The following is a 24,398-nucleotide window of genomic DNA, read 5'->3' as shown; positions in this document are numbered from 1 at the left end:
AACCACACTGTACAGATCGAACAGCTGGAAACGAAGGCCAGATTAAAGAATGAGATGCAAGAAAGAGTAATGATGGAAGAACGAATCAGACAGGAGAAGGAAGTCAGCCAACTGAAAGAAATAACAAGATTGCAGAATGAGGAACAAGGAAGACAGTGGAATAGGAAATACAAAGAACAAGGAATGAGACAGGAGAAAGAAATCCTTCAATTAAAGGAAACGATGAGATTGCAGAATGAGGAACAAGAGAGACAGTGGAATAAAAAACTGAAAGAGTATGAATTTGAAACTGAACGACAAAAGGGAAAAAATAGGTTGGAATACGAGGAGAAGTTGAAGGAGCAAGGAATGAAGCAGGAAGGAGAAATCAGGAGATTGAAGGACACATGGAGATTGGAGAGGGAAGAACGAGAGGAACAATGGAATAGAAAACAAAAAGAACATGAATCCGAGGTTGACCAATTGAAAGAAAAGCTGAGGCTGGAGTACGAGGAGATAGACAAAGAACAGCGAATGAAACACAGGAAGGAAATGAGCCAATTGAAAGAAACAATGAGATTGGAAAACAAAGAGCAGGAGGAACAGTGGGAGAGAAAACAACAACTATATGAGTGTGAAATTGAACAACTAAAACGGAGAGCGAGATTGGAGTCAACGGAGATTGAGGAGCTCTGGAGGGAGAACGAACAGCTAATGGGGCTCAGAGAGAAAGAACGACCAGATGGGAAGGAAAAAGGAACCAGGAAGAGACAGAAATAAGGAACAAGGAGAGAAAATGTATAGAGACACGGGAGAAAGAAAAAATAGACGAGAGACTGCATGATAATGACGGGGTTAGAGACGCGCGCACACACACACAGAGGGAGTGGAGGACCATGAGGGGGAGCTGGCGGACTGGGTGGAGACCCAGTGCGAGCAGTGGGATAGCCTCCTCCAGGAACGAGGGGAGGGAGTATGCCCCCTTGAGGCGAGTCACGACCAGGTGAGTTCGGTCGTGTCGAGCGAGATCGAGGGGAGGGGTGCTGTGGACAGGTGCACAGAGAGCTTGGGTATAGAGGCCCCAGAGACCCTTGTGGGGACACGAATCCCCAGTGTGGTGGTCCCGGTGTGTGTGGTGCAAGGTGTGAGTGCGTCCCCGTGTGTGAGTGCACCCCCGTGTGTGAGTGGTGTGGTGGTAAGTGTGCAGAAGGGCGTGCTTCCCAGCACGCCGTGTGTGGATGAGGCACCGCGGGCGAGTGCCCCCGCGTGTGTGAGTGGTGTGGTTTGTGTGAGGGAAATGGCACTAGTGAGTGAAAGGCCGCGAGTGAGGAGCCACGTGTGCAAGGGTAATGGCATGCGTGAGTGAGCGGCCGAGTGTGAGAGAGACAGCGTGTGCAAGGTCGCTGTGTGTGAGGGAGATGTCGGTGGGCATGTGTGAACATGCAGCCGCGTCTCCCGGGGCGAATGTAATGGAATCGACTGTGAGCGTCGTAACACGCAGCTGTGCGTGGGTTGAATGGCGACGACGACGGCGACAGAGGAAAGAAAGCCGAGTAGCGGCTGTAGATGTTTTGCGCACCTTGCCGGGTTCACCCAGCAGCGAGCGCGAGGTCCGTGCTGTGCAACGCACGAGGCCCCCACGTGCTCGCTTGCGAGAGTGAAGTCCCGGTCCGGAAACACACGCGGTGGATTTGTCGATCCTGCGGACGGACAAACTTTAGGCAGGATTATGGATTTGGACCGGACGGGTTCTCCACGCGATCGTGTGTGTTAAGCTCCAACGGGCAAAGCACATGTGTTCGCGTGGGGAACCCCTCAAGACGTGGGGCTTGTGTTTTTTTTTATGCGCACGGTGACGTCATGGCTGCACGCGGGGTTGGAATCCGGCAGGAGGGGTATCCCTGCCGGATGGTACCGTCCAAGGAGGGACGAGGTACACGTGCAGCTGCATGACGTCACGGGCAGGTGCAAAGTGCGCGAGCTGTGAGTTGCCGCGCTGGTGCTGCGCATGTGGAAAAAAAAAAAAGAAAAAAAAAAGCAAGCCTCACTTTCGGGTGCACAGGATTCCCGGGCAAGGGGTGGAAGACCCCCTTACCAGGGCACAGGATGGAAACTAGTTAGAGGGAAGGGTTAGCTTAGCTAGACCGGCTCCATGGGGCAGGGGTAAGTCCTCATGGGGCCCGTGGAATGGATTAGTTAGAGGGATTGTTAGTCAGATTTAGGTTGGGAAAATGGAGTATGGGATTATTTTGGAGACAGAGACAGACTTTGGATGTGTAGTGGGGACGTAGCTTAGCTACGTAGGTTAAATGGAATGTGCTATAGTTTAAGGGACGACGTGGGACCACGAGTTAGTTAGGGGAGGTAGTTAGAAGGATGGCGGAGTTCAGCAGTGAGTGTGTTGAAGAGTTGTGGGTTGTGAGGTGAGTACGTGTGCTTGTTGAGTGAGTGAGGCCAGCGGGTCTGTGTGAGTGGAGCGAATGGGGAATGCATGGTGCGATGAGTGATTTGGGGGGAGGAGTGACTCCCGCCCAAGGGACCCCGGGGTCAGTGTAGAGTGAGTTAGTTGGGTTAGTCAAATTTACAAAATGGAGGTTGTTTTGTTGTTGGTGGGAGTGTAGGCTCGAAACCCGTTTGGAGGGGTGCAGGAGCCCTGTTGACAGGCTGGGAGCGTGGCTGCGAAAGGTGAGTATTGCTGAGTGGGTACCCCGGGCACCAGGCTAGTCGGCCGTAGTAGGCCAAGGGCCCATGGGGGGGCCGGGATAGCGTAGTGGGCACGAGTGCGCCCGCTTGGTGCGGAGGCCCGGGGCGCCGTTAGCCGCGTGGGCAGTGTTGTGGGCACAGGGTGACCCTCGGAAAGGGGCCCGGGAATCCAGCCTGCCACGTGTGCGTTTCAGGGGAGGTGCCATGGGGGGCACTCCCCTGTGTTCAGGGAGCTGGTAGGCTCGGAGGCAGTGTAGTGCCCGGGGGTGCCATAGCTGGAGATTTGGCAGAGGGTCGTGCCTGCCAAGGGGAGCCACGCGTCCCAGCCATGAGACCGTGTGAGGGCACGGAGAGAAAATTGGGGGGCGAGGCCCGAAATTGTGAGGACACCAACACAGGCGACGGGAATCTGGGTTGTTAGAACCAATAGTTTAAGCGAGAGGCGCTTGTTGGAAGCCCCGGGGTAGTTTAACAGGTTAATGGTTCGGGTAGATTAGGAAGTGTACCCCTCCGCACCATCCATCCCCTCGCTCTCGTTGTGGGCCGCTGGACCCACTTTGGGTTAGATCGCTGAACTCTGGGGAGGCCATTCTGAGGCTTGGATTGGGCCTCGACACAGGACGCTAGCTCTCCCTTGTTCCCCTCCGGGAAGGGAACGTAGGGGTTGGGAGTAGGCTAGGTGACAGGATAGGTTAGCCGAACAAGGACAGTACAGGGGGTTAGGGGACGAATTATAGTGGGAGTAAGAAATTTTTTTTTTAAAATTAATTAATTGGGGATAAATTGGTTTTTGACACATTAAGGGGGTGGGTATGGACAGTGACAGGCAAAGGCGATAGGTGGGAGGGAGACCGTAGGGTAGGTCCGAGCTGTTAGTGGCCAGCACCACCGCACTCCCTCCACCAACCTCCACTGAACGGCAAAGGCTGGCCAGCTTCATCTGCCGGCTGTGTTGCTGCAAGGCCTGTGCCAGGCCACTTCATCGGCAGCTGTTGTTTTGCTGCATGGCCTGTGCCGTCCTGATCGTCTGCAGCTGTTTTCTGCAAGGCCTATGCCGGCCAGTTCGTCTGCCGGCTGTGTTTGCCTGCAGCGGCCTGGTTCTGCAGGCTGTGTTTGCCTGCTGCCTTTGCCATGCCATGCCCACTGCCCCTGTTCACCAGCTCCCGTTCAAGTTTGCTTTGCCCCCCCCCTGTTCATTGCCATGTGCGCCAGGATCAGCAAGCAACAGTTTGCAAGCTGCAAGAACTGCCCTGTTGGCAGCTACAACACGGGCCTGCAGTGGCAGCCCGTGCACCGTGTTTGCGTCCATCCATTCATTCATCCATCCATCCATCCATCCATCCGTTGTGCTCATTGCGTGTGCCACTTGAGCTGGCACGGAGACTGCGTTTGTGCAGCCCATGCACCGTTGTGGTTCACTGCGTTCAGTTAAAAAGGGAAGGCCTTGGACTGTGAGTGAGCAGCCGGCCACGTTCCCCGTCACCTGCATTGTTTGAGCCAGAGACTGCATGCGAGCAGCCTGGCTCCCTGCTAACTGCTTTCTTTTTGCAGAGTTCATTGATCCTGGGCCATGGTTTAGTGTAAAATTTGTAAGTTAAGGTTAAGATGTACTGTACATATGAGTGCGCCCCTGGCGTGTCTGTCTAAGCGCCGGCAATTTTATTTAAGTCGTCCGTGTGAGTGGGTTTGTTTAGGTAGTTACTCAGCCCTCAGGTTATTTATTTTGGGGACAGGAATACCATGAATGTCGCACTCAGGGATCCGTAGGTAAAATGTACTAGGGGAAAACTACACATGATGGCACACGAAAATTTGATGACTCGGGACGAGTCTAAAAAGGGGAGGGGGTAGTGTTGTGGTTGACGAAATTCGCAAACCACCATTCAGGTCCCGTAGGTGAGATATCTCTGTAAGTATATGTGTAGTTAGCCCAAACCCGTTGTTTAGAGGGAATAAATGTTATTCATTCGGGCTGCGACCCTTTTAGATAGCCGTTTTTCTTTTACTATCTTTATTTTGGACCAACCGCCATTACTACCACCACAACCACCACCAACCGCATCTCGACAACCACAGCCACCTTCTCCAGAACCGCCTTCACAACATCCACCTTCTCCACAACCGCTTTCACACACCAACCACCAACCACAACGCCGCTTCACAACAACAGCAACGCCAACAGCCACGACCTTTACCGTCACAACTCGCTTTCGCAACCATCGCATCACCGCCATTCCCGCGCCGCTTGTGGGCACCGATACTGGACTCGTACAGGGCGCGCACCGAGCAGCGGGTGCAAAAACACCAGCCTTTCCGAGAAATCGGATCAAGAATGATTCACGCCCACTTCTGTTCCGTCCTATCAGCGAGCGTGGGGCGATTTGGCCCCGCCTCCAGGCGCGTCGGAGTATAATCGCTATATGCAGATTCGCGGATCAAGAATGATTCACGCCCACTTTTCCTTCGTCCAATGGGCGAGCGTGGCTCCGCCCCCGAGCCGTTCCTGATCCAAAAATCTGCATATGATTTCTCCTGTCGGACTATAAAGCACCGAGCGCGGAGCGAATCGAAGCAGTTGGGAAGAGTTGAAGAGTTGAGAGTTGAGAAGAGTTGAGCAGTTGGGAAGAGTAAAAGAGTTGAGAAGAGGAAAGAGTTGGAGAGTTGTGGCGGCGGCGAAATCAGTCGAGAGAGTGTCTGTCGGGGTCCGGAGAGGCTGGAGAAGCCAAGAAGCTTTGTGGAGGTCTGCGCTCGTGTCAGAGTTGGGGAGCTGCGGAAAGGGGAGGCCGGGAACGCGGTCGAGGTCGCAGTGGAGTCGCTCGTCGCGGGACCCAAGCCAGCCAGATATCCTCTTTCCCCCGAGCATCAACAACCCCCCCCTGTTTCCCCCCCGCGCTGAGATAGTGTGAGAAGGGGGCCCCGTTCCCACCCCATTCCAGGCAGTGCCAGCGAGGCCCGCGGAGTCGGGGCGCCGCCGCCATTTTGCGGCTCATCACCAGACGGGTAGGCTCGACGCGGTCTCGGCCCCAGGCCCGTCTGCCCCCTTATCGTTGAGGGTGGCCCCTTTTTCTTTTGCTTTGGAGTATATGTGTTGTCGGCGCCGTCTGTGAAGTAAAACTGTGTAAGTGTTGCCGTGTGCTCGTGTAGTCGGTTGTAGATCTGCATTGTTGTGTTTCTTTTGTTGCAATTGCTTTATGTGCATTCTGTTTAATTGTATATGTGTGCTCTCCGTGTGCCGCGGAATAAATGTGCATCATGTTGAACTGTTTTTCCCGTTTCGCTTCGTCTTTTCTTTTATTGAATCTCCATCTTACTTCACGTAAAGGGTTGGTCGTGGGCTAAATACGCCCAATAATTAATCGAACCGTCGAGGTTGACGATAACACCGCTCGGTTATCCCGATAGTACGGAACGGGTCGCTATAAGTGGCCCGTGTCCGAAGTCGACCTGCGGCGAGGTGCGATCGCCCGGTCTACCCTCCGTATGGGTACTTAGGTAGGTCGAATTTGGCGAGCAACCCTATCCCACGCGGGGGGCCGATTGGCACGATCGTGGTGAGGCCGAAAGGCCCACCCGTGACTAGTTCCCGGCGTTAGTCCGAGAGGGTCACGACGGGATTGTCCGTCCGGTGGACGACGTGCCGCGATTCGAGTTACGTGGCCGTTCGCACGCCGGCGGGCGCGAATCCGCAACAATATGTTTAATATATATATATATATATATATATATATATATATATATAATATATATATATATATATATACATATATGTATATATATATGTATATATATATACATATATATATACATATACATATACATGTATATATATATATATATATATATATATATATATATTTATATATATGTGTACATATATGTATATGTATTTATATTGTGTGTGTATACATATGCATACACATATTTATGCTGTATACTGTTTACATATACAATCAAATGACCATGACATAATTCTGCTGTATGCATATACATACACATATATTTACGTTGCCCAGATAGCTCAGATGGCAGAGCACTGATCTGGTATTTGGATCTAATTCTATTTTGTAGTTTAATTTTCTCTAAATTTTTCAACATCACAGTGTCGACCACTGCCAGAAAGTTTGAAGGTGTAATAAATCACGATTGCAAAAATCTGAGCAGTTAGTTTGGTCTATGTCAAAGCTCAAGTGATGTTCTGTTTTCCTTCAGAACAAAACAAAGCTTGAGTAATGGGAAATATTCCATATAAGCTGTTCCAAGAACCTCAGTTTTGTGTTGACTCATCTTTTGCAGGCTCTCAAGCATCCCTTGCAGACCAGCATTATCAATGCATTTCAGAGTTGGTTCGTCTGCAAAAGGAAAGACATAAGGTAATATTTTGTGTCGCATAATTCTGCTGTTGATGAAAATGTTCAAAGGATCCTTTTTGCTGTTTATAAGCCTCAAATATTTTATTATTATGAGTTGAATTCGTTTTACAGCAACTACAGCCATCTACACAGCCACCGTTTTTGATGTTAAATCATACTAAATATTTTTTAATGGTCCATGCAGAGCATTTGAAAGACTGAAGTGAGGATGATGAGACGAACACGGAGACAATTCTACAATTGGGAGAATAAGGGTTGGAATAATTGTAGGTAGGGACTTTTGGAGAGTGAGCAGGTGAGAGTTTCTTGAGGAAAGTGTGTGACCAGGGTAAGCTTGGAGAGGGCACAGGTAGAGAGGGCAGGAGCAACATGTCAAGATGTGAGTTTGTATAAAATAGAGAACCCACCAAATCGCTTCCTGTGGGTGAGTGACAGTCATTGGAAATCCACCTTCTGTCTTGGGATTCTAATGCTGCGGAAGACATTGTTTTCAACCACTTCAAAGGAACAAGATGGGAACCAGTCCAGAGCGGGGAGCTCCGTATGAAAGCCTTGTATACCATGATGAGCTCAGTGCGGCTCAGGGATGTCTTCGCTCCATGGAGAATACTCAGTCGATGACTAGCCTTTGATGCTAACTTGGTGATATTATCCTCCCACAAAGATTGATGGCAGGTAGTGAGACCAAGAAAATCCAAGACTGCACCTCTTCCAGTAGCTGTCCAGAGAAGTGCATTGGATAGTTTGAGTGTTGATCCTTCCAGAGAGACAATGTGAGAGCATGTGACACTGTCTGTGTGCAGGATATCTCAAAAAGTTGTGGACGGATTCAGATTAAATTTGGTGGGAAGGTTGGGTGTGACAAGGACGAACTGATTAGATATTGGTGAAGATCTGGATCTTGATCCAGCTACTATAATTTTTAAAGAGATTCTTCACCATTGAGAAGTTGGGCCAAAAATGATATTTAGCACGATATCTCAAAAAGTTGTGGACAGATTCGGATAAAACTTGGTGGACACGTTGGGTGTGTGACATGGAAAGATTGATTCTATTTTGGTGACGATCCGAATCCGGATCCGGATCCGAGAATTTTTAAAGTGATTCTTCACCATTGATAGGGCTAAACTCATGCATATATATATATATATATATATATATATATATATATATATATATATGTGTATATATATATATATATATATATATATATATATATATATATATATATATATATATATATATATATATATATACACTGCATATATATATATATATATATATATATATATATATATATATATATATATATATACATATATACAGTGGTACCTCTACTTACGAATGTCTCTACATACGAATGTTTCAGGTTACGAAGCGCCTGAACGGGAAAATATTGCCTCTAGTTACGAAGGCGTTTCAGGATACGAAGTCAAAAATACAGTACAGTACGCGCTGCTTTTCGCTGCTCCCAGAGTTTCCCGAACGTAAACAAACTTGTAGCTGCTCTGCCATTGGCTATCACCTAAAATCTGCCTGGCAACTCTTTGCGTATGCGTGTATCCCAGCATGCTCTTCGTGTCCCCGTCCCGCTCTGTAAATATAGTTATACTGTATACAGTCTATGGTCCCGCTACGAAGTGCTCGGACAGTGTTACAGTACAGTACGCGTGTGGATTACAGTAACTTTTATTCACAATGGACCCCAAGAAAGCAATGAAGAAAAGTGGACAAGGAGAAAAGAAGAAGAAGAGAGTTTTTCTGGCCATACAAACAAAGCAAGAGATAATAGAAAGGTATGAAAAGGGGATGCATTTGATTGATCTCGCAAAAGAATATGGCCGTAATATATCTACGATCGGCACGATAATAAAACAAAAGGAAGCCCTAAAAGCTACGGCTCCTTCCAAAGGCCTCTCTGTCATTTCCAAGAGGAGGTCGGCAGTGAACGATGAGATGGAGAGGTTGTTACTCGTGTGGATAAAGGAGAAAGAGATCGCTGGTGACACAGTGACAGAGGCCATAATTTGCGCAAAGGCAACCGCCATCTTCACTGACCTCGTGAAGGAGGATACAGGCGAGGGAAATTCGGCGCAAGGACTACACCAGGAGTTTAAGGCATCGCGTGGGTGGTTCGAGAAGTTTAAAAGGAGGACTGGACTTCACTCTGTTCTTCGCCATGGCGAAATTATTTCGCTGGGAAAGGGCATGGGTCTTGAGGTGGATGACGAGGACATCAACGAGCTGATTCAGGAGCACAACGAGGAGCTTTCGACGAAGGAGCTGCAGGAATTGGAGGTGATGCAACACAGCGCGGTGCAGGAGGAGTTCAAAGAGGACGAGGAGGAGGAGGAGGAGGCAGCCATTATTCCATCAGCCCAAATCAAAGACATTTTAGGAAAATTCCATGAAGTCTCGGAATTTGTTGAAAAGCATCACCCAGAAAAAGTGTTCACAAGTCGGGCTATAACGCACTATGACGATGTCTGCCTCGCGCATTTCCGACAGATTGTTAAAAGCCGGCAAAAGCAGACGTCATTGGATCAATTCTTCACGAAACGCGAGGCAAAAAACACTGCTGATAAGGACCAGTAAACAGAGGCCAAAAAGTAACGAGAATAGCAGTTAAAAGGTAAATGAATATTTTTATTATTTCCTTTATTCTTTGTTTTTTACATCATGTGCCTCTCGTTTTATGTTTATTGTGCGGTAATCTAATTTTAACATGTATTTGTTTCATGTTCTGATGCATTTTTATGATTTATTTAAAAAAATTGTCCGAATTTTGCGGGGCTTGGAACGGATTAGCGCATTTACTTTCAAAAGGCGTCTCTACTTACGAAGGTTTCAGGTTACGAAACTACTCCCAGAACAAATTAAATTCATTAGAGGTACTACTGTATATATATATATATATATATATATATATATATATATATATATATATATATATATATATAGTGTTGTGGTTACCAGATTCGCAAACCACCATTCAGGTCCCTTAGGTGAGGTATCTCGGTAAGTGCATGTGTAGTTAGGCCCAAACCCGTTGTCTAGTGGGAATACATGTCATTTATGCGAGCTGCGACTCTTCAGGATAGCCGTTTTTCTTTTACTATCTTTATTTTGGACCAACCGCCATGATCACAACCACAACATCAACCACCAACCACAACGCCGCTTCACCACAACCGCCACGACCTTTACCGTCACAACTCGCCACCATCGCATCACCGTCATCTCGCGCCACTCATGGGCACCGATGCTGGACTCGTGTGGGGCGCACGTTGAACAGCGTGTACAAAACCACGGATTTTCTGCTTCAAAAACGGATCGAAAACGACACACGCCCACTTTTTGCCGTCCAATCGGTGAGCGAGGGGCGAATTGGCCCCGCCCCCAGGGCGATCGATATATGCAAATTTGTGGATCAAAAAGCCTTCACGCCCACTTTTTCTCGGGCCAATGGGGAGCGAGGTGAAAGGTCAAAGGGAGGGGGTCAAAGGCGAAGTTACGGGGGGATAAAAGGACGGTGTTCGTCAGTCAAAGGGGTCGTAAAAGTCGGAACGAAGGAGTCGCAAGAGGAACGAGAGAGTCAGCAGAACGGGAACGAGAAAGAGTCAGCAGAACGGAGGCGAAGGAGTCGGAACGAGGCGAAGGAGTCGGAACAGAGAGTCGAGACTTCGCGGGCGGTGGAGCTGCTCGTCGTGTGCGTTGAAGTCGGAACGGAGGGGACGAGCTGTGGAGAGGCGGCGAGGGCGGACGAGGGGGTGCTCGCGTCGTGCAGGGAGCTGCACCCCTGGGAGGCCGGCAGCGCGACCTGGCCGAGGTGGAGACGCTCGTCGCGCACATAATAAAGATCCTCTATACCCCGAGCATCAGCAACCCCCTCCTGTTTCCCCCCGCGCTGAGATAGTGCGACCAAGGGGGCCCCGTTCCCACCCCCTGCCAGGCACTGTCCACGAGGCCCGCGGGTTGCGGGGCCATCGCCGCTCCGCGTCTCATCACCAGACGGGTAGGCCCGACCTGGTCTCGGCCCCAGGCCTACCTCATTCTTGAGGGTATTTCTTTTCCTTGGTTTTGGGTATGTGTTGTCGGCGCCGTCTGTGAAGTAGAATTGTATAAGTGTTGCCGTGTGCTCGGTAGTCGGTATTAGCTCTGCACTGTGTTTTCACTTTTATGTTTGCTTTTTGTGTAAATGGAATTGTGTTTTCTTTTTTGTGTGCATTTGGTGGAATTGTATTTGTGTGCTTTCCGTTCGTCGCGAATAAATGTGCTTTATTGTTGAACTGTCTCCCGCTTCGCTTCGTCTTTTCCCCCATTGAACCCCCATCTTGCTTCACGTAAAGGGTTGGTAGTGGGCTGAGTACGCCCGATAATTAATCGAACCGTCGAGGTCGACGATAACACCGCTCGGTTATTCTGATAGTACGGAACGGGTCGCTTAAGTGGCCCGTGTCCGAAGTCGACCTGCGGCGAGGTGCGATCGCCCGGTCTACCCTCCGCGTGGGTACTTAGGTAGGTCGAATTTGGCGAGCAACCCTATCCCACGCGGGGGCTGATTGGCTCGATCGCGGTGAGACCGAAAGGTCCACCCGTGACTGGTTCCCGGCGTTAGTCCGAGAGGGTCACGACTGGATTGTCCGTCCGGTGGGCGACGTGCCGCGATTCGAGTTACGTGGCCGTCGCACGCCGGCGGGCGCGAAGACCGCAACAATATATATATATATATTGTTGCGGATTCGCACCCGCCGGCGTGCGATCGGCCACGTAACTCGAATCGCGACCGCATCGCCCACCGGACGGACAATTCAGTCGTGACCATCCTGGGACTACCGCCAGAAACCAGTCACGGGTGGGGGTTTAACCCCACCACCACCCAGTCTACAGTCCACCCGCGCGAGATAGGGTAAATCGCCGAAAGTCGATATACCTAGGGTACTCGCACGGGTAATCTGCCGAGGGATGGGACCACACCACAGGCCGACTCCGGACACGAACCGCTTAAGCGGTTCGTTCCGTATTACAGGGATAACCGAGCGGAGTTATCGTCGGCCTTGACGGTTCCGATTAATTACCGGGTGTTTTAAACCCACTACCAATCCCTTACGTGATGCAAGATGGAGCTTTCAATAAGGGGAGAAAAAGGACGCAACCAAACGGGAAACAGTTCACACAATGCACATTTATTTCACACACACAGACAAGCACGTATTCACAGCCATACAGTGATGCACATATAAAAGCAAGGACACAATGCAGAGCTACAACCGAATATAATTATTACAACACTTAAGCAGTTCCACTTTTCAAGACTGGCGCCATACACACACATTTACACAAAACCCAAAAGAAATGGAAGTCGCGACTTCCCTGAGCGCGTCGAGTCCTTGGCGACCGTAACTCCGAGTCCCTTCGGCGTGGTCCGCTAGCTCGTGCCGCGCGTCGCTCGTGTGGTCCTCTCCACAGCTCGGACGAACGAACAGAACCTCCGACCAGGGACGATCACCACAACTCTCCACATTTCCCCTTCAGGGACAAGGGAACAGGAAAGGGAACGACGTTCTCGTCGACCTTTACGTCCACGCCTTTTGTCAATCGCTTGAACGAACCAAGAGCCTCCTCTTACACAACCGGGAGGGAGCAACCAACCAACAACGACTCTTCACGCCCACGCCTTTTGTAGGGGCCGGCTCCGCCCTTCGCTCCGCCCCGCGCCCGCCCCGTTCTTGGCTCCTCCTTCCTTCGAGGCGTTTCCAGAAAGCTCTCGAAGGGGGGCGTGCCCCCACTCCGAACGCCTCACGCTGTGCATCCACCAATCGGGAGCGAGCTGCCGCACCCCTCCCCTTCTCAGCAAGCATGGTGGGGGGGATTCAGGCGGAAGCATCAGGCGGGGAAATTAGGCGGGAAAACCCCACAAGCGTTGTTGGTTTTTGTTCTTGCACGCGCCCGCACAGTGCTCGTTGAATGGCGGGTGGCGAAGATGTGGTAGCGTAGTTGTGGAAGGTGGCATCGTGTAGTGAATGGCGTGATCGTTGAGATGTTGGTTGTGGCGAGGTTCGTTGTTGTTTTTGCACCAAATTAACGACAGCAAAAGAAAAACGGCTAACTGAAGCGTCGCAGCCCGAATGGATCACATGTATTCCCTCTATACAACGGGTTTGGGCTAACTACACATGAACTTACCGATATATCTCACCTGAGGACCCTTTATGGTGTCATGCGAATTTCCACAACCGTAACAATAAGTATATATATTTTTTATATATATGTATATATAATATGTATATATAATATTGTTGCAAATTCGCGCCCGCCGGCGTGCGAACGGCCACGTGACTCGAATCGTGGCACGTCGCCCACCGGACGGACAATTCTATCGTGACCCTCTCGGACTAACGCCGGGAGCGAGTCACGGGTGGGCCTTTCGGCCTCACCACGATCGTGCCAATCGGCCACCCGCGTGGGATAGGGTTGTTCGCCAAACTCGACCTCCCTAAGTACCCACGCGGAGGGTAGACCGGGCGATCGCACCTCGCCGCAGGTCCACTCCGGACACGGGCCACTTAAGCGATCCGTTCCGTACTATCGGGATAACCGAGCGGTGTTATCGTCGGCTTCGACGGTTCCGATTAATTACCGGGCGTATTAAGCCCACTACGTACCCTTTACGTGAAGCAAGATGGAGATTCAATGAAAGAAAAGACGAAGCGAAACGGGAAAACAATTCAACATGATGCACATTCATTCCGCGGCACACGGAGAGCACACATATACAATTAAACAGAATGCACATAAAGCAATTGCAACAAAAGAAACACAACAATGCAGATCTACAACCGACTACGCGTATACACGGCAACACTTACACAGTTTTACTTCACCAGACTGGCGCCACACACACACGTTCACACAGAAACAAAAGAAAAGGGCCACCCTCAAAGACAAGGTGGCAGACGGGGCCTGTGGGCCAATATTTGCGCGGGACCTGAAAGAGCGGTCAGGTCCGCGAGACCGGGTGGATCCTACCCGTGTCTTTGTGATGAGCCGCAAATGTGGCAGCGCGGCGGTGCCCCGACTTCCTGCTCCTTCGCGGGTTTCGTTGGCACTGCTTGGAGTGGGGTGGGAACGGGGCCCCCTTTTCGTACTTCCTCAGCGCGGGGGAAAAAGAGGGGGGGAATTGTTGATGCTCTGGGGAAAGAGGATAGCTGGCTTGCTTGGGTCCTGTGACGAGCGATTCCACCGTGACCTCGTCGCCGACCGCCGTCTTCCTTGCCTCGGACCCGAGCTCGGTCTCTTCCCCAATTCTCCTCAGCCGACTGCAGCAAACCACCTGCACGCCCTCGCCTCCCGACTCCACTCCGCGCACCAACCCGACTGTCCAACCCACTCTCCGCTCTTCCAAGGCCGACTCTCCGCTCAAACCGACTCTGCCGAGACCAACTCGACCCAAACTGACTCGACCGAGACCGACTCTGCTCACTCTCCACCCGACTCGACTCAAACCGACTCTGCTCTCCGATTTGCCTTGCGCTCGGCGCTTTATAGGCCGGCAGGAGAACCCATATGCAAATTTCTGGATCAGAATGACCTCGGGGGTGGAGCCACGCTCGCCCATTGGACAGAGGAAAAGGGGCGTGAGTCTCCCCTGATCCTAGAATTTGCATATCTCAATTCCACACAGACGCGTCTGGAGGCGGGGCCAAACCGCCCCGCGCTTGCTGATTGGATGGATCAGAAGTGGGCGTGTAGCATTCCTGATCCGAATTCTCCTCGGAAAGGCCGCATTTTGCACTCGCGGCTCGGCGCGCGTCCCGTACGAGCCCAGGACAGCCTGACGCTCCGTGCTCACAGGTGGTGCGGGAATGGCCGCAGAAGGAGAGAGGTGAAGGTGGTGGAGGGTTTATGGTGGTGGTTTCTGGCCATGCTGCCGTTTGGAATGGCGGTGATGCGATGTTTGCGGGAGCTAGTTGTGAAGGTAAAGATCGTGGCTGTTGGCGTTGTTGTTGTTGTTGTGAAGCGGCGTTGTGGTTGGTGGTTGTTGTGTGATGGCGGTTGAGACGTGGTTGGTTCACAATAAAGATAGAACAGAAAAACGGCTATCTCAAAGGGTCGCAGCCCGAATGAATCACATTTATTCCCTCTAAACAACGGGTTTGGGGCTAACTACACATGTACTTACAGAGATATCTCACCTATGGGACCTGAATGGTGGTTTGCGAATTTCCACAACCGCAACACCACCCCACCCCTTTTTTACAGACTCGTCCCGAGTCGTCAAATTCTCGTGTGCCCATCATGTCTCGTTCTCCCCTAGTACGTCTTACCTACGGATCCCTGAGTGCGACATTCATGGTATTCGTGTCCCCAAAATAAATAACCTGAGGGCTGAGTAACTAACTAAACAAACCCACTCACACGGACGAGTTGAATAAAATTGCCGGCGCTAAGACAGACATGCCGGGGGCGCACTCATATGTACAGTACATCTTAACCTTAACTTACAAATTTTACACTAAACCATGGGCCAGGATCAATGGACTCTGCAAAAAGAAAGCAGTTAGCAGGGAGCCAGGCTGCTCGCATGCAGTCTCTGGCTCAAACAATGCAGGTGACAGGGAATGTGGCCGGCTGCTCACACGCAGTCCTAGGCCTCCCCTTTTGAACTGAACGCAGTGAACCACAACGGTGCATGGGCTGCACAAACGCAGTCTCCTGGTGCGGCTGCCCGCAAGGCAGTCCCTGCAGAACACTGAACTTGCACTGACGCAAGCAGCAAAACGGTGCACGGGCTGCACAAACGCAGTCTCAGTGCCAGCTCAAGTGGAACACGCAATGAGCACAACGGATGGATGGATGGATGGATGAATGGATGGACGCAAACACGGTGCACGGGCCGCCACTGCAGGCCCGTGTTGTATCTGCCAACAGGGCAGTTCTCGCAGCTTGCAAACTGTTGCCTTGATCCTGGCGCACATGGAAATGAACAGGGGGGGGGGGGGGCTAAGCAAAAATTGAACGGGCCTCGTGAACAGGGGCACTGGGCATGGCATGGCAAAGGCAGCAGGCAAACAAAGCCGGCAGAACAGGGCCGCTGCAGGCAAACACAGCCGGCAGACGATCTGGCCGGCACAGGCCTTGAAGTAACACAGCCAGCAGACGATCCAGCCGGCACAGGCCTTGCAGCAAAACAACAGCTGCCGATGAAGTGGGCCGGCCTTTGCCTCGCAGTGGAGGTTGGTGGAGGGAGTGCGGTGGTGCTGGCCACTCGGAAGGCGGGCTCGGACCTACCCTACGGTCTCCCTCCCAACCTATTGCCTTTGTCTGTCACTGTCCATACCAACTCCCTTAATTTGTAAAAAAACCCAATTTAGCCCCAACTTATTTTTTTGTTGTTTTTATTTTTCCTTCCCCACTATAAATCATCCCCTAACCCCCTTTATCGTCCTTGTTCGGCTTAACTTTCTCGTCACCTAGCCTACTCCCAACCCCTACGTTCCCTTCCCGGAGGGGAATAAGGGAGAGCTAGCGTCCTGTGTCGAGGCCCAACGAAGCCTCAGGATGGCCTCCCCAGATTTCAGCGATCTATAACACAAAGTGGGTCCAGCGGCCCACAACGATAGTGAGGGCTGGGTGGTGCGGAGGGGTACACTTCCTAATCTACCCTATCCATTTACCTTTAAACTACCCCGGGGCTTTCAACAAGCGCCTCTCGCTTAAGCTATTGGTTCTAAAAACCCAGATTCCCGTCGCCTGTGTTGGTGTCCTTACAATTTCGGGCCTCGCCCCCCCCCCCCAATTTTCTTCCCGTGCCCTCACACGGTCTCATGGCTGGGACGCGTGGCTCCCCTTGGCAGGCACTACCCTCTGCCTAATCTCCAGCTATGGCACCCGGGCACTACACTACCTCCGAGCCTACTAGCTCCCTAAACACCGGGGAGTGCCCCCCATGGCACCTCCCCTGAAACGCACACGTGGCAGACTGGCTTCCCGGGCCCCTTTCCGAGGGTCACCCGTGCCCACAACACTGCCCACGCGGCTAATGGCGCCCCAGGCCCCCTCACCATGCGGGCGCACCCGTGCCCACTAAGCTATCCCGGCCCCCCATGGGCCCTTGGCCTACTACGGCCGACTAGCCTGGTGCCCGGGGTACCCACTCAGTGATACTCACCTTTCGCAGCCACGCTCCCAGCCTGTCAACAGGGCTCCTGCACCCCTCCAAATGGGTATCGAGCCTACATTCCCACCAACAGCAGAACGACTTTCATTTTGTCAATTTAACTAACCCCCGAACTCACTTTACACTGACCCCGGGGTCCCTTGGGCGGGAGTCACTCCTCCCCCCAATCACTCATCGCACCATGCATTCCCCATTCGCTCCACTCACACAGACCCGCTGGCCTCACTCACTCAACATGTACTTGTTTCCACTTCTCACAACTCACACAACGCTGAACTCTGCCATCCTTCTAACTACCTCCCCTAACTAACTCGTGCTCCCACGTCGTCCCTTACACTATAGCACGTTCCTTTTAACACTACGTAGCTAAGCTATGTCCCATCTACACATCCAAAGCCTGTCACTGTCTCCAAATCCTTATTTCCCAGGGGGGATTTACTCCCTTCCTACTGGGCTCGTGAACTCGTTGCAAGGCTCTGAGAGCCTTGCGCCTCTGCGGGAGCGGCTGTTCCTGCACCGACTCCTCCGGCAAGACATATCCATGTGGGCGTAAGGTCGCCCTTGTAAGGCCTCAGGCGGTCCGCGTAGACGATCCGGGGAAAGGCCCGTGGTCCCATTTTAATATTTAGGACCACGTCACTGATTTGCGCCAGGACGACCCCCGGGCCCTGCCAAGGTCAGGTGAGCTTCGGGCATCTGCCCTTCCTCCGCCGGGGGTTAAAGAGCCAAATCTTCGCTTCTCCATGCCTTCCTCCAACCGACGGGCATAGCCCTCCCCCGGGGCCTATCAAGCCGCTCAGGCGTCGGACCGCACAATAAATCGACGGGGCTTCTCAGCTCCCGAACATACATCAACAGCGCCGGACTACACGCAGTAGACCCGTGCTGGGACGCGCGATAGGCCATCAGGAGGTACGGGAGATGTTCGTCCCAGTCCTCCTGGTTAGTAGCGGTGAAGAGGGCCAACTGTTGGACCAGGGTCCTGTTGAACCTCTCCACCATGCCATCAGACTGTGGTCTCAGGGGCGTTGTCCGTGTCTTTCGAATTTCCAGGAGCCTGCACACCTCTTTTAGTAATTCGCTCTTAAAATTTCGTCCCTGGTCCGTGTGCAGCTCCTGCGGAATCCCATACCGGCATGTAAATCCTTCTACGAAGGCCTTGGCCACAACCCCTGCTTCCTGGTTGGGAAGGGCAAAGGCTTCCGGCCATTTGGTGAAATAGTCCATAATTACAAGGATGTACTTATTACCCTGGCGAGTGGGGGGCATTGGTCCCAAAATGTCCATGGCCACTCGCTCAAGGGGGGCCCCAATCTGATGTAGTTGGAGTGGGGCCCTCATCCTCTGTGGCGGTCCCTTTTTCGCAGTACAGGCGTCGCATGCTCGACACCAGTTCTGTACATCGCGCCCTATGTTAACCCAATAGAACCGCCGGCGGGCCCGAGATTTTGTTTTGGTCCTGCGCAAATGGCTGCCGGCGCGGGTACCGTGCACCTGTTTCAAAATTTGGGTCTTAAACCCATCAGGGACTATCACCAGCCAAGAAGTTTGTTCGGAAGGAATCTCCACCCACTTGCAATATAAGATGTTGTCCCTCATTTCTAGGGTCCTCCACTGAGCCCAGTATGCCTTTGTTCGCGCTCCGAATGGGGCGATCTCCTCCCCACTGGGCCTCTTGTTTTCCTGGACCCATTTGTACACTGGCCCTATCACGGGGTCTTCCCGCTGGGCCGTGCTCCATGCCAATCCACCAAATTCCTCTCCCGCAGTTAGTGGCAAAGTTGGGCCTACCACCCGGGCCGCACGGACTGGGAGTTTCGGGGAGGCGTCTGCCAATTGGTCCCTCTCCTCATGTCGTGCAATATTTGCAGTTTTCTCCCAGACAGGGGCGTCGAGAGAGCGCATCGGCATTCCCATGAGCCTTACCGGCTCTATGGAGCACACTGAAATCGTACTGCTGCAACTTTTCCAACCACCTTGCAATCTGGCCTTCCGGTTCCTTGAACCGTAAGAGCCATTGCAAGGAGGAATGGTCAGTTCGAACCAAAAATTTCCTCCCGTACAAGTACGGGTGGAAATGGCTCACGGCAGACAGCATAGCCAATAGCTCCTTGCGAGTTACACAATAATTTCGTTCAGGCCTACTCATGGCCCGACTGTAATACGCGATCACTCTTTCCACGCCCCCCCTGTGTCTGAGACAAGACTGCTCTCAATCCTTCCTGGCTTGCAACCGTGTGCAGGGTATACATCCTGTCATCGGTGGGGTACGCTAAAACGGGTGTGGATGTCAAACACCCCTTTAATTTGAGGAAGGCCTCCTGGCACTCCCCCGTCCAATTCAATCTCAACCCCTTCTCCGTCAACCGGTGAAGGGGCCTGGCTATCTCCGCAAAGTTTGCCACGAAGCGCCGGTAGTCGGAGCAAAGTCCCAAAAAGCCCCATACCTGTTTGACAGTTGTAGGTACGGGCCACTCCTCTACCGCTGTAATTTTTCCGGGGTCGGTCTTCACCCCCTCGCGGCCTATCACATGTCCGAGATAGGCCACCTCTGTCGCGAACAAAGTGCATTTCTCCAGGCTCAATTTCAGCCCTGCCTGCCTGAGGCGCCCAAACACCTGGTCCAAATTGGCTATCTCCTGGGTGAATGTTTTAGCGTGTACCAGGACGTCATCCAGATACACCAGGCATGACTGCCACGGCATGCCGCCTAGTACACGCTCCATCAGTCTTTCAAAGGTGGTGGGGGCGTTACACAAACCGAACGGCATCACAGTGAACTGATACAGTCCCTTCCCTGTGGAAAATTCCGTATTCTCCTTCCCCGTCTTATCCATCTCCACCTGCCAATACCCACTCTTGAGGTCCAAAGTTGAGAACCATTTAGAGCCTGCAACGGCGTCGAGGGTATCGTCAATTCTAGGCAGGGGATAGGAGTCTTTGAGTGTCACGTTGTTCAGCTGGCGATAGTCCACACAGAAACGCGTGGTTCCATCCTTCTTTTTAACCAGCACAACTGGTGACATCCAAGGACTTCCCGAGGGCTCAATGACACCTGCATTGAGCATCTTTTCAACCTGTTCATCAGCCTCCTCTCTTTTGCTCCATGGGAGCCTTCGAGCAGGCTGACGGACAGGCCGGGCCCCATCGGTGTGGATCTGATGTTGCACAAGGCCCGTACGTCCAATATCCTCGGGTGACAAGGAGAAGATCCCGATGTGTCGGTCGACCAGCTTGTATAAGGCCTCCCGCTGGGCATCCTCCAAATCTACACTACTCTGATTTACCATCTCGCAAATGGGACCAGGCCATTTCCTAATCGAGTCTGGAGACTCCCTCTGGGGCCGGTCCGGCTCGACGTTATCGTCCCTTAGCTCTGCGACCTCTTTTACTGGGGTGCAATCTGCCACCTTCGTGCCCTTCCTGATAGTGCGTGGTTCCGTGCTAATATTTATCACCCGCACGGGCACTATTGGCCCGTCGGTACTTACCAGGGTGCGGCCCACGACTAAACCCGGGGTTGACAGCCCTGCCGGTAGTTCCGCCAGGCCGCAGGAGCCCTGCCACGTTGGGTGTGTTGGCCACCAGGCCGGGACCACCGCCTCGGCACCCGGGGGAATGACCACGGAGTCAGGAGCCTCCAGCTCCACCCTCTCATCCGTGCTCACGCCCCCAAACGACAACTCCTCACCACCCAACTGCATGACCCCCCAGCCCAAGTCGATCTTACAACCACCGGCCGTAAGCACATCCAACCCTATTAGACATGGGTCCCACACCTCCGCCACCCAAACCTCTATCCTTGTTTTCACGGTGCCCAATTTAATTGACACGAAACCACGTCTTATGATGGGGGCCGTTGCCCCGGTAGCTAGCTGCAAACTATGGTTTTGCAGACGGTGGATCTCATCCCAACCGTCTACACTCGAATCAAGGACCACAGGGCTGATGATCGTTGCGCTTGCTCCTGTGTCCACAACGGCGTCTACCCCTACGCCAGCAACTTTGCACTGAATTGTTAAGCTACCATTGCCAATTTGGCCACAATTGATGACCTGTCGCAGTTCTGATGGCTCTTCTCCGTCCGAGTCTGCCGAACACGGTCCTACATGTTCGGCACTTCTTAGTTTCCCGGGGACTGGTGGGGGGGGGGTGATGGTTGGGCCTGGCTATCCCTATTGACCCGGGGCGGAGTTGGTGGTCTGGGGGGCCGTGGCTCTTCTCTTCGCGGGGGAATTTCCCTGCGCGGGGCGTTGCACTTCCGCTGCAGGTGGTCCCTTGTGCCACAATTATAACACCTCCTCTGGTAAGGTGTTTGCCTCCGGTACGCCGAATTATACCCCCCTCCGTTCCGAATTGGGGTACCCCCTGATGGCCCATCTCCCGCCCTTCCTGGGCCCCACCGCCTCTCCCCAGGTCTCCCGAATCGGCGGTCGAACATGCCCTGCACCATCCTTTCCATTCGCGCTTGGTCGCCCAGGGTTGCCCCGGCTCCCAGCGCACTGTCGTTCACGGGGTCCACCTGTCGTACTGCCACCGCATGCCGCCCAGCCCCTCCCAATGGCGTTCTGGCTGCCTCCCAGCAGGCGGCAGTATCAGCCGCCTTCTGGAGGTTGTCCGGGCACCATACGGTCAGCAATGCTCCGACATCGGTGCCCCCTATCGCTCGGAGGAAATGGTCCAGAGCAATCTCCTCCCGGTACTCCGGCGGCATGTTGGTGTGCGCAATCCCCACCAAGCGGCGAATGTCGTGTGCCAATTCTCCCAGTGATTCCTGGGGGCGTCGTTTGCGCCCGTTCAGCTGAGCTTTAACAAGCTCGCTCTGCTGGTCCATGCCAAATCGGTTTTTTAGGGCCGAATGGAGATCCTCCAGGGTCACCCCCTCACTTGGTACCGTGGTCAGGACTTCCAAGGCCACGCCACGCAGGGCCGCCGTGAGTTGTGCCACACAACACGCCTCGTTCCAGCCATTGCCTCTGGCAACACACTGGAACTGGGCCATGTATGCCCTCAAGTCCGTCTTGCCATCGTACAGGGGTAGCGGCACCCTCGGTCCTTTCGAGGTCCCCTCCTCCAGTTCCCCAGGGACTCCAGGAGGGGTGTACCTCCCCAGTCCCAACGGTGCCTCACTCGCGCAGGGTCCGAGCCATTTGCCCGGGGGCTTTACCACCCCTGTCCGTGTCTGTCCGTGCCCCGCGTCGTCCCGCTTACTCTCCCAAGCCATTGGACTCGCACTCTGCACACCCCCCGGAACAGTCATACTGGGTACCCCCCTTAGGCCAAAAGACCCCGCGGCCTCTACCCTCCCCAAGCTTGGCATGCTCACCCCCGCATCGGGCAAGCCTCCTCCTCCGCCCTGTGACACCGGCCCCACCTGGGCGCGATCCGCCTCGAGGGAGAATATCCTCTCCCCCTGTTCCCGAAGGAGGTCAACCTGCCTCTCACACCGGGTCTCCACACATTTCGTCAGTCTCCTCTCCATTTCCTCCATTTTCCCCTTTATTACTCCATTTATTTCCTCCCCTATCGTCCCTAACGACAGTTCCCCGACTTTCTCTCTTGTTTGCTCCACCTCCCCTTGTACCTGTGTCACCATCTTATTTGTCTTGGATATTTCCTCCCTCGTTGTCCTAAACTGTTCTTCTGTCTCGCCCCGGTTTTTTCCTATCTGCTCCCCCAGTTCCTCTGTCTTTTCTCCGGCTTTTCGCTCCATTTCATTAATTACCTTCTCATGTCTCTTTCTACATTCGTCCCCACCTCCTTTAATCCTTTCTGTGTCTCCGCTTTTACCTCCTATCGCAGGTTTTCAACTCTGTCTGTCATTTCCCGATGTCTTTTCTCACAGTCCTCCTTCACGGCTCCCAATCCCTTCTTTATTTTCCCTTGTTCTCTTTTTAATTCCTCTATCGCCGTCGTGTTCTTCCCTATTTCCTCCTTTATTTGGTCTTGTCCCTTTATTACTTCTCCCAGTCCTTTTCCTACTTTGTCTATCTTTCCCACCACCGTCTTTATTTCGTTTTCCCTCTCTTGTTTGCTCTCTTCCATGGCGACCCCCACTCCTTTTACTTTCTCTTTTAACCCGGTCACCTCCGCTCGTATCGTGTCGACTTCCTTTTTCATTTCGTTTTTTAGTTCTTCCAAGCTTCCTTTTAGGCTCATTCCCATGTTCTGCGTCTCACCCCGCATTTCTCTCATTTCTTCCTTCATGTTTGTTTCCATTTTTTCGTTCATGCCTTTTATTTCGTTTTTCATTTGTTGCGTATTCGTATCCATTTTCGTTTTCATTTCGTTCATTTGTTGTGTATTCGTATCCATTTTCGTTTTCACTTCGTTCATTTGTTGTGTATTCGTATCCATTTTTGTTTTCACTTCGTTCATTTGTTGTGTATTCGTATCCATTTTTGTTTTCACTTCGTTCATTTGTTGTGTATTCGCATCCATTTTTCTCATCAATGCCTCAAACATTTCCATCGTCCGATCCGTGGGCGAATTCGCACGTGGGGGCCGTTCGTCCGCCACCCCAGCCACTGCGCCCATTTCGAACTCTGGGTTCAGTTGGGGGGAAAGTTCGTCCTGTACAACCAGCATTTCCTGCTCGGGGTTCTCATCCTGGGCCATGGATTCTACACATTCTAAATCCATTTCTAACACCCCCGGCTCCCGCTCGCCTTGAGACGCCATCTTATTTCTCGTAACGGGTTAATTTGAATCGCTTGTAATTTGGAGGGAATCAGTGGTCGCTCCTCTCACCCCTGGACCGATTCCTGTGAATTTAGCTGGAGACAGGAGAGCCCGTTTTCCCGCTCTCCGACACCAGTGCCGCGAGGAGGGGGATGAGTTTGTATCCCACTGCTGACACCAGTGTTGCGAATTCGCGCCCGCAGGCGTGCGAACGGCCACGTGACACGAATCGCGGCACGTCACCCACCGGACGGACAATTCCATCGTGACCCTCTCGGACTAACGCCGAGAGCTAGTCACGGGTGGGCCTTTCGGCCGCACCACGATCGTGCCAATCGGCCACCCGCGTGGGATAGGGTTGTTCGCCAAACTCGACCTACCTAAGTACCCACGCGGAGGCTAGACCGGGCAATCGCACCTCGCCGCAGGTCGACTCCGGACACGGGCCACTTAAGCGATCCGTTCCGTACTATCGGGATAACCGA

At 52.6% G+C, this 24,398-nt stretch overlaps 1 protein-coding gene across 1 annotated transcript in view; it reads left to right on the top strand.

Moving 5' to 3' along the window:
- The window catches only part of LOC147021522 (uncharacterized), a 100,675-nt gene that overhangs the window by 49,524 nt on the left and 26,753 nt on the right, over positions 1–24,398 (top strand). Inside the window, exon 5 of the mRNA XM_085891536.1 lies at positions 6,976–7,052. Coding sequence (XP_085747662.1) covers positions 6,976–7,052 — 77 coding nt within the window. The remainder of the gene's footprint in view (positions 1–6,975; positions 7,053–24,398) is intronic.

Source organism: Eptatretus burgeri, chromosome 8 (genome assembly GCF_056783735.1).
Source record: "Eptatretus burgeri isolate ZD-2024b chromosome 8, Ebu_testis_v1, whole genome shotgun sequence".
Lineage (NCBI taxonomy): Eukaryota > Metazoa > Chordata > Myxini > Myxiniformes > Myxinidae > Eptatretus > Eptatretus burgeri.
Note: the sequence above shows the minus strand (reverse complement) of the source record. Positions and strands in the feature narration are given on the sequence as shown.